At 42.0% G+C, this 10,837-nt stretch overlaps 1 protein-coding gene across 1 annotated transcript; it reads right to left on the bottom strand.

Annotated features, from left to right (window-relative positions):
• Nucleotides 1–921: 921 nt before the first annotated feature.
• LOC146594706 (intraflagellar transport protein 140 homolog) lies at nt 922–9,983 on the bottom strand. The gene is made up of 12 exons (XM_085306989.1): nt 9,787–9,983; nt 7,189–7,379; nt 6,036–6,131; nt 5,603–5,735; nt 5,367–5,510; nt 4,826–4,954; nt 4,420–4,602; nt 3,226–3,432; nt 2,810–3,022; nt 2,559–2,725; nt 2,062–2,203; nt 922–1,207 (listed from the first exon to the last, which is right to left on the bottom strand). The coding sequence occupies exons 1-12, from the start codon at nt 9,943–9,945 to the stop codon at nt 1,004–1,006; spliced, it is 1,968 nt and encodes a 655-aa protein (XP_085163115.1). The 5' UTR covers nt 9,946–9,983; the 3' UTR covers nt 922–1,003.
• Nucleotides 9,984–10,837: the final 854 nt, after the last annotated feature.

The raw sequence follows: 10,837 nt of genomic DNA, 5'->3' as shown, positions 1-10,837 counted from the left end.
TTGTTCAAAGGGGTGGCGCGTTATCAGGAACGATACCACCGMCGAGACGTATGCACTGAATCGCTACAGTGCAGGTCTGCAAATGTTCCAGACCTTCAAGGAGAAAATTTCTAGAGCTGTACTGAGTTTAGGAGAGAACAAAGCAGGAATTTTCTCTTTGTAAAATCTTAATATTGAATAAAGTTTCTGTTAAAGGGTAATTAATGGCCAGATTCTTGTCTTAAAATCTCCCCTGAGAAAGCACAGAATTTAAATAACGTCAGAGTCAGCCCAAGTTTTGAAGCAAGTCACAAAACACAGGGGAAAAAAAAAAWCACTTTTTATCTAGGCAGAAGAGATGGTTACTACAAAATGTGTGTGCATGAGTAAATACAGTTTCTTTCATGTGACAGGACAACAGGCTTAAAGCAGCCAAGATTTTGCTCACCTTTATGTTGGGCTTCACTACCTGTTTATGGCTTGTCCTGCTTGTGCCAGGGAAGAACCTTGCATCCTAAAATAGAACTAGTGCAGAGGAGCCTGGTGTAACTGTGGTGTTTGCAAAAGAAGCTTCACAGMAAGTAAGTTTAAGCAAATACTGTGGAAGTTTTAGATGCCCCTTTGTTCAGACTTCTAAGGGAAGACAAATATCTGCACATTAGCAGATCAAAGTTGTACTCAAAAATTTTGTCAACTCAGGAGTTTCCACTTCAATTACAGAACTCCTCTATATTCAGAAAAGGCCTTAAGTTACAATACGCAGTTGTCATTCTTTTTCTTTTTTCCTCAAATTTATTAAAATACTAAAAACAGCTTCAAAACAGGATATATACATTTGGGCTTTTGTACTTAGTGTTTGAAATAGCGTATAACTGTTGCTGTACAATGAAGCAAAAAAAATAAATTTCTTGGTAAGAACCAAAAGCCTGCTGCAGCAGTGAGCTGATTGATGTATGACCCTCTAATGAGGACAGAAGAAATGACCTAGTGTTAAAGTCAGTTTTGGCTTTGGTAAGCCAAGTTGTCAGGGGTCCTCCACTTCATCAGCCACTTCTTCTTCCACCTCCTTGTTCTCCATGCTGCTGTGCCGAATTTGCTCTGGAACCAGGTTTCGGCTTAAGGGAATGCCTACTCCTCGGTGAACTGCCTCAATAGTCCGCTGAGTCACGTAGTAGGTCAGGTTCACACCTGGAATTCTTTTCCGCATCTCCTCCAGATACCGGTAAGCCTAAAGTAACGCACAGAGATCACTCACTGTTAACAGAGCGCATAATCTTTACGCTGCTTCCAGCAGAAGGACGATAGCAGCCACCATGGATGACTTGAGTTCAGTGGCGGAAGGGAACCCAGCGTCATAGCCATTGCTGACAAAATGACCTTTCTTAGTGATTTTTGTCAACCCTAGCTTTTTCATTTAAAAAAGGCGGTCTTGAGTGCTAGTTTTATGTTATGTTCTCCTGCGAGTGAACCATCATCACATACTACACGTGCGATACGTATCACATAAAACAATACATAATACAAGTCAGGTTTAATCAGCACAGTTGGCGAACCTAGTGCTTCACATCAGCCAGTTTCATAATAGCAGCAGGTTACGTCTTAGTCCAAACCTTTTGCGTGGCACTTCCTGCTCTGAAGAAGTGACTCACCATTTCCTTAAATGATTGCAATTTTATCATTTTCTTTTTTTTTCTTCTTTGGCCAGGTGGCAAATAAAGTACAGTGTAATTGCTGAGAAATGCACCCAGGCCCCTCTGTCCTTATCTCTATTAATAGGAAATGTTTAAGGAGCCACCACTGTTTGTTATGCCTCACATCCTGTGAGCTTGCTTTACCATTCAATACCATGAAATTAAAAATACACTAATTCAGAAGTATGTATGTCCGTAAGTGTGGGTGTATATAAATGTATACACACACACACACACACGCACTTCAGTACAGTTTAGCTTTTGTAGGTTTCTCTACTATAGAATGTCTTCCTGCACGATAACCATGCTATGCCAAGCTGCACTGAAATATATACAGTACAGGCCCTTTGGATTGGAAGCTTGCTTTGGACTGTGCTATGAACTGACTTACCATATGGAATTCCTCCACCTGCAAATAATGTTCAACCAAAAATCCCAGGACATCGCCACGACGGATGGTACTGTCAAGATCTGGTTCATCTAGGAGTTGTTCGCACTGTCTGACTGCTTCTTTGGGGTCTTCAGAGTGAATCCTAGTAAAAGAGCAAAATGAAACCACTGACAATCTCCRGGGGTCAGGGAGAGCATTTGGCTTCCCACGAGAAGCACATGGAAAACTTTTGTACTACATACACTTCATAATCACCTTTCTAGTATGTTAGTGAACAGAAGATAGCTACGTTTTCACAGCTCAAYGGAAGTACTCATATTTAAGGTTATTAAGTCATATAGATTTTTGTTGTAGGGAAACCATAACAACAGCTTTTAGAAGTGAGTCTTCTCTACATTATTTATTYAACTGTGGGCACTAATCCAGGCAACTTTTCCTCCTGGGTGTGATTTTTTTTTTTTATCATTAATCAACATGTTCTGAATACTGCAAATCACCTCCGAGCATGGATGAATCGCTTGATCAGGGCCATCTTGCTTTGCAAAAGTGCTACTTTGCTTTCTTGTTCCAGAGGGCTTCGAGTTTTTGCTTTTGAAAGGCACTTAAATGCTTCTGTCAGTGCTCCTTGTGCTTTCTCATAGTTCTGATACTCATCGATTTCCACCTGCAAGAACACAAGTGAGATGAGTAAGCTGTTTCCAGAGCTAACAAACCAAACATCGTTAAGTATCACAGGAGGGGGATGTACCTGAGCACAAGCATCATAAAAACCTGCCAACAGGTCAAGGGCCCTTCCTTTGGTATAGAAACTAATGATGTTCTTCATAATCTCTGGGTCCTTGCGCCAATCCAGTGACTGTAGATAGTTGGCTGCCATGATATAAATCTCTCTCTGTCTGGAGACTCCAGCAAAAAACACAATTTTCTCTGTGTCGCCAGATTTCAGCAGTGCTCTCATAGCCTAGCAGTGGGAARGGGAAAAAATTACCATTTTGAATGCAAAAGCACAGTCTATGCTGAGATGGCCTGGAATGCTTTTCTGGATATATGGAGATTGTTCCAAGATTTACTTCTCAAAATACTTCCCCCCCCAAAAAAAAAAAAAAACCTTCTAAAGATAAGGTGTTCAGCCCCTTTAGCTTTTTTCCACCTATCCAGACTGACCTTTAGCTTGTTTCCTGCTTGAGTGTATTTCTTGGTTGCCATGTGGTAATTGCCTTGTCTCATGCATAAATCAGCAATTTGTTCCAACAGCTCTCTCCGAGACTCCTCAGAGAGGTCCTTGGAGTCCTTAGAAATTGTCATCTTCTCAGCCATCTCCTCTGTGATGGTCAGGTTCTGCTTCAGGCAAACTTGCAGGGCTTCATGGTACTAATGGAAGTGAGAAAGCAATGAGCTGTTGCAAACGTGTGCTGTAACCTACAGCAGTACTAGCTGCATAATGGCACAAATTCTAGCAGAAAATGTGGTTAAAGTGGATTTTCTATCAAGACCACTGTGTGGTGGAGGGCCTTGACATCAATTCACACTGAAGTATATACTATCTCACTCTGTTCAATAAGAATGCAGTTGTTCAGTTCAGAACATTCCCACCTGTTTTCTTAGAGTACGTTATTGTGGCGCTGAAGTTTTATCCATTTTGTCTCTCAATGTGACATTTTCAGAGACATACAAGGCAGATTTATTAGGTATGGTTAATTACAGTCAGGTTTTTAGAAATGCAAATAGACTAAAGCCAGGCACCTAAAAGGAGTTTGCTTTTTTTTTTTTAATTGCTCTAGAAACAAAGAAGTAGGATATAAAATAACTCTTTGCTTTTAACCCAGAAAATGGCTACTATACCCTGTTAACCATGGGAGAAAGTAAAATACAGGAATTCATGCAAAAAGGAGTGGGTATAAGACTACTTTTGCACCCAGCATTTTGGTAGGGCTGAGTTGCCAGCACAATAAGGAGAGTAAGGTTGAAGTGCATGAAAGTTTAGGCAAGAAAGGAAGAGCCTTAACTACACCCATGTTGTGACAGGAGGGACAGCACTGATTTTTGACTGATGTTATTATAATCTCTCTCTCTCCAAATATGTTCGTTCAGGGAGTAGAAAGTCCCACCCCTGCCTCAACAGGACAAATTCTCAGAGTTTTGGGGCAGGAAGAGGACACAAAATGAGGGATTCATTTCTAGAGAGTTGAGGCAGTGGGACACCACCATGCGACTCATCCCTTTGAGAGGAAACTTTAAAGCTTAAAAACGTCATCGCATACCTGTTTGCCAACAAAGATAAATGTATGTGCATGCACGTACTCCCCTCCTGTGCTCCTCTTTACCTGCGTACGGAGAGACCACAAAGCAAGAGCTTACCTTTTTGGCTGTCAGCAGCAACTCTATTGCCTTCTCATACTGGCCATGCTCGATAAAAAAGTCAGAGCAGCGGGCTAGCAGAGCTGGGTCTGATTTCTCATCCAAGTCTTCAGCAATAAGCTGTAGGGCCCCAAACTGCTGTGTGGCAAAGGCAAGCTCCAGTGCTTTGGAGAAGTGTCCCGCCTGCAAAGTTAAGGGTGTTTAGAATAGGTGAAGGGCGGAATAAGGGTGATTAGATTAGAGTAAGAACTACAGAATCAGTTTACAGGATTCCCTAGAGAATTAAGAGCCCGCCAAGGTTTATGACTGATGAATAGTGCAGAGTCAAATCTACAGTTTATTTAATGCTCTTCTACTGTAGTAACTGCTTCAAAATAAAGTCAGGTATTTTTACTAAGTCATTTACCTTGTGATACAACATGACGGCTCTGTCCATTTGCTCTGCTTTTTCCTCATAATAGCAGGCTGCTTCTATCATGTCTTCTGGAGAGCTCAGAAGAGCCAGGTTCATCAGCTGATCATCAAAATTGTTCTCCTATTCAAAAGCAAAGATTTGGCTGTAGGTATGCAGCAAACAGCGCAATTCTATCAAGCTTTTGGCTTTATACTATCGCACAGTAACCCATCAGCCATCTTCTATGTAAGATCTATAGCAACTCAAATAAACTATTAGCTTTCCAGTCCAAAGTTGTTTGAAGCATTTTTCTGGTGAGATGTATGACAAGGAAACAATCTCTCTGTTTGTTACAACCATCCCTTTATTGACACATCTTTCATAAAAGATGGTAGGGAGAAACCAGGAACATCTTCACCAGCTGAGCTGTATAAGTCATGTCCCCGACTTGAAAGAAAAAAATGGGTACAAACTCATATCCATTTCATTCTGCATGCTGCCTAAAGACAGAGTCCTACTTTGTTTTTAGACATAAATGTACATCTTCCCATACCTTGCACAGGCGAATGGCATTGTTAAATGCTTGGGCCCTGGTGTAGAAATGTACAGCCTGCTTGATTTCATCCTGACTCTCATACTGGCGGGCCAAGTGATACGATGCTGCCCAATTTCCTGTTTCATTTGCTATTTCAGCAGCCTGAAAGGAAAATCATGTATCTTTACTTTGTGCCCATATGCATCCTGGGAACGAGAATCCTCTGGAAGCAATGGGGAGCAAGGGTGTCTTACCTTCTGAATGTTGCCCTGAAAGCAGTGCACACGCACTAGGGAAAAATAATCTTGAGCCAGTTCATAGTACTTGAGTGCAGATTCCATATCTGACTGGCTCTCTAGATACTGTGCCCACCACTTCCAGAGGTCCCTAGAAAAGCAACAAAAATAATTGCAGTAACAATAATTAACAAAGCAATGAACTTCTCATTTCTGGAATTGTTGAACTTAAGACTAAATGCATTTTAGAACATGGACAAGCTTTACCCAAACTCAAGAGTGACATTCAAGGGTCTGCACTCCAGAAGAGTTCAGACTAGGTATCTAGTGCAACAGTTCTCAAGTGAGATGCAGCTGAGAGGATTCATATTACTCCTTCCCTGCTCTCTTCACAAAATGTATTTCAGACCTGAAAGCCCCATTCAGAAGAAGGAACGAACATAGTACTAACTTGTCTTTCATCTTGTTGACATAGTTCTCCAGGGCTTGTAAGTCTTCAGAGAGCATTCGGGGTACCTCAAACCGGTGTGTGTCTGACTTCTCGTAACTGTATAGAAGAACAACATACTAGATGTGAAATGACTACCTCAAGAGAAGTTATCTCCCTTCCTATGTAAACGCATTTAGTTTTGTTTGTCAGCTATAGAGCAACAACACTGACAACAATACTTCATCTGTATTATTCAGTTCACCATAAGACCAGTTGCAGTCAGCCAGCACCGTCAAAAACAAAAGGCACAATGCTCCTGCAAGGCAGCTGGAATTAGGGAAAAAAATGCGATCACAGAATTGTAAGTTCTTTAATTCAAAGAGCCAGCAGTACTCTAAGTGTATATCCCAGAAATAACCTCAAACATTAAGCTCATTCCTTTGAATCTGGCTGAAAGGTAGCAAAAATTCTGGGATCCTCTTCTCACTTAGTCCTTGTACCATCCAATGCAATTTCAGTCTCGTTTCCACTCCTGGGAGACCACTGCACTTTCGCAGGCATCTGCTGCTACAGTCTTTCCTCATCTGCTGCCCACAGCCTGGATCATCTTATGGGTCTGATTACACCAGAGCTTGGCTTTGCTTTTGAATGGAAGTGATCTTATTACGTAGTGTAACACTTCATCATACTAAACGAAAGATTTTAAACAAGTACAACACATTAAAAATCACCTCCACTAACTTCTGTACAGACCCATCAGTCATAGGAAAGGCCTGGAGGCCATGGTCACCAGAAGCATCCAAGTCAGACTAAGTTCTGCTGTAGCAGTTGTGTCTGGGACTGTCAGGAGCAGTAAATAACAAATGGTTTTGTCATGGAAAAGGAAGGAAAGGGCAGTGGTCTTACAGAGACAAGTACAGGATCAGATATTATTGGAGTTCCACTAAAGTAAGTGGCCCCTGAGAAGACTCTTAACCTTTCTGACTCTTAGTTTTATTAGGAAGTTTATTGTAACAATGCTTTCACTCCCTTAGATAGAAAGCACTAGAAACAGGAAAAGACTTTAATTAATTATTAGTAGTCATCACCAGATATCCTCCTTAAACTGCCTCTAGTCTTCACAGAAACACAAGGCTCCAAATCCCCTGTAATGGTGCCATAGGCTGGCACTTACTGGGTGAGTGCAAGACCACGCTCTCCAGTTGCCTCCAGGTGCTTAGCGTAGTTGTAGTAAGTGGTGCGTAGATGAACACGGTCGTGTCGTTCAGCCGTTTCGATGGCTTTCTGCCACTGGTTTGAGGCTTGATAGAACTTGTTCAGCAGGTCATAGCGTTTGCAAGACTTGTATAGTCGCTCCGCATCCTCCTGAAGGGAAAGCAAACGAAGACTACGTTAGCTCCAGTGCCAGTTTCATAGGTGTCCATCCAAGCAGTAATTCACAGCACACACTGTGCTTCGGAGTGTTTGTTAGAACAAGTCATTGTAATGCATCTAAAGAAGCAATAATTCAGGTGAAGGCATGGAGGGTGTTAACCAACTGGACACACAGAGCCTGGAATAGCACGTTACCGGGAAACAGGATGTTTATGTGAAAACAAGGAAAGCACTCAGATCCTGGCATTTACTGCGCAGCATCAACTGGGGATGACATGAGCAACTATCAACAGTTGAACACTGATCAGGATGCCCAACCATCTCAGAAAGGGGAAGGCAACGGCCACGTTGCCTACCCAAGGGGTGAAGTCTGTCAACTCAGGAGAAGGTCATGGATTTCTTGGCAAGAAGGTGTTAAGGGCCAGGGGAATCCTGTGACCTCAGTGCAGGTCTTAGAGCTAGGAATTCTGTTCTTGGACAACCGACAGCCATTCCTGGGTACAAATGCTATTAATTCCAGACAGAATTAGAACAGGAGGATTTCGCCTATGCTGGGTGGAATTTGGAACGAGTATTTTTATACTTTTGAGAGGTACTCGTGTTGAAGAAGCATTTTCCTGCCCCACCCAACTGCTGTCCAGCTGAATGCTATATTTAGTAAATGCAGATTATCTGTCCAAGACAGAAAAAGAGTTTCTATGTCTTACTGTTTCAAATTCAAAAAAACCCCAAAAAATTAAAGATGGAATATGCCTGCACTGTGATTCTATTACTGTAGGAGAGGAAAAAAAGCAACAAAACATTAGTTTTGCTAGAGCTCCCCTCCTTTTCTCTAGGTAGATTTTAATATCCAAGAGATGCAGTGCTACTACTTTTCAGCCTCATAGCTTTCTCTGTCAAGAAGCTTTTCCAAATATTTAGTTGAATTTCCCTTTATTTTCTTCACTTTAATTCAGAAGAGTACCTTTAGCTCTCTAGCTTTTATACCCTTTATATAAGCTGCAGATTGCTAAATCCCCTTTTAAGCCAAATTCTAGCCATTTGGCTATTTTAAAGATTTCCTTGTTCATGAATTTTTTCCAAGAGCTTAACAGTTTGGACTGATTTTCTCTGAACTTCTTCCAGGTCATCAACATTTTTGCTGGTAATGAGATACTTGAGGGTTGAAGGCAGCGTTCCAACAGCAGCTGCGACAAATGCATAGACAGATCTGTCAAATCAAAGCTCCAGGATGGGATGTCTCTGCAAACACAGCCCCAGACAGATTTGGCCGATTTTACTGTCAAATCATATTGCCAGTTTGTGTCTAATTTATGATCTCCTATGGACTATGGGATATTTCATCAATTCTGCTTTCCCAGTTTCTCCCTCCCACTGAACGTTTGGCCTACACATACTTATCTTTTGTTGTTCCCAAACTAGAAAACCTCTTCAGTTTTTCTTACAGATCACCGAGGAAGATATTCAGAAAAGGCTAACGTAACAAAATACATGCTCTTATCATTTATCTATCTTCACAGGGCCCCAGTTGGGTTTCAATACACAAGATTGGCCGAGTACAAGAGTGGATTCAGACTCAAATAAAGACAGGTAGAAAATACGTGCCATTTTGATATGTACCCACTACAAAGTCAGACTCTAGATGTAGGTACAGTGGATGGTTACCCAGTGCAGTGGCCTACGAGGAGACGGCAGAACAGCCTGATCGCAAACTTTGCCTGCTAGAATCCGGTCAAGCTCCACTATCTGCCGCTGCTAGCAGTATAGGAAAAATTGGGATGGAAAAAGGGGGAGCAGTTGTGCCTCGAATATCACAGGCAGCAAACTTGACTTCCGAACTCTCCTAGCTTTCCATCCCAGCAGCCACCCAGCTCCCCAGCCTCAAGGCAAGAAGCTTCAATCTGGCCTATGCTGCTGGAAAGCCTTAAGCCAGCTCTCGCTCTCTAGCAGAACACAACTGCAGCTTCTCATGCTGCAGACAAACATCAAAATGAAACATGTGTTTCCCCCATGGGACTTTAAAACATGTTTGTTAAAACATTTTAGCCAGACTATATTCAAGTGCATCTTTCCTTTTATCGAGCTAAACCAAGAATGATTAAGCTTGGAAGAATTATACCCCAAGAAAAAATCCTTGTATGATAGAACATTTAAGCTTTGTCCAGCACCAGGTCATAAAACATTGAAGGGGGCCCCTACTTCCGTGGGCTAAAAACTGAACTTCAGGAAAATAATTGCCAGAACTATTCTTCATTTTTCTTTGGATAGCAGGTCATAGGTTTCACTCATCTCCAAGGTTTTTGCATCTCTCAGGTATTTCAAAATGGCCCATTTTTAATTCTATTCCCTGGTTAAACTGAGCGGATATTGTAAGACGTGTATGAGTGACAGAGTTTACCAGCATGCCCAGCTGAATCGCCAGCACAGCCACTCTGGCTTCATGCTCGGGTTCTTGTTCAGCCTCCCTTAACGCCTTGGCTCCTCTTGCATGACCCATGTTTCCAAGGCAGATTTTGGCAACATCCAGCCTCTGAGTCTTCACACACATGCGAGCCATGTTCTCCCAGACTGCCTCACTAGGAAAAACAAGAAAGAAAAGGAGAAGTGTTATGTTGTCACCTTCAAGCCTTGTGTACTAAGCAGGTAAGATCCAAGGAAAGACAGGAGCGTGAAGGAGAGAAAGCAGTCTATGTGATGCACACTTGCTGGAGGAACAGAAATCAGCCTCAGATATCAAGATCACTTCTGGAGCTGAATGTCCCCAGCATTAAGGAAGTACTAGGGTTTTTGTTGCACACTGGTATCTAAACAAAAGCAGTTATATTTGCACATACATAAACATCTATCACGCACCCAAAGATATATGTTGAATGATGCAACTGCATCAAGCACCTGAACATTAATAATCGTCCCATGTCAACGGGAATTTGAAAAAGTACTAAGAGAAAATTCTTACAAATGGTAGAGACCTTACACTGAAAATGTCCTCTGCTGCTGCCTGTCTTCCATGGTTCAAGTTTGGAACAGCTATTAAGGGCTTACCACTTATACCAACAGTAAGGAATGATGTGCAGGAAATAACTGACCAAACTATTGTGCTCTAATTTAAAACTTGCATTAAAAAAAAAAAGCCATAAAGAGAAAAGCGTTGCAATGCTCAAAATCGGAATTCCCCAGGGCTCAGAGCAACCTTAAAAGTGCAGTTGCACTTCACATTGCAAAATCACCTGCCAAGACCGAAGCAGTGAACATCTGCGCTGCGAGCCCGGGCAGCAGTGCCAGGTCTCAGCACACGGCGGGGCCGCAGCAGGGCTGACGGTGCAGCGAGGACTAGCAAAGGTTGACACGGACTCTGTTCACATTCAGTGCTCTTCAGAATAAAATGCAGTACATTCGATGACTAAAAACCATAAGCATTCAAAATCTGCTTTTTTATTCTTTTTTTTTTT

Source organism: Rhea americana, unplaced genomic scaffold, assembly GCF_003343005.1.
Source record: "Rhea americana isolate MKP2758 unplaced genomic scaffold, rheAme1 scaffold_250, whole genome shotgun sequence".
In the NCBI taxonomy this organism is placed as follows: Eukaryota; Metazoa; Chordata; class Aves; order Rheiformes; family Rheidae; genus Rhea; species Rhea americana.
Note: the sequence above shows the minus strand (reverse complement) of the source record. Positions and strands in the feature narration are given on the sequence as shown.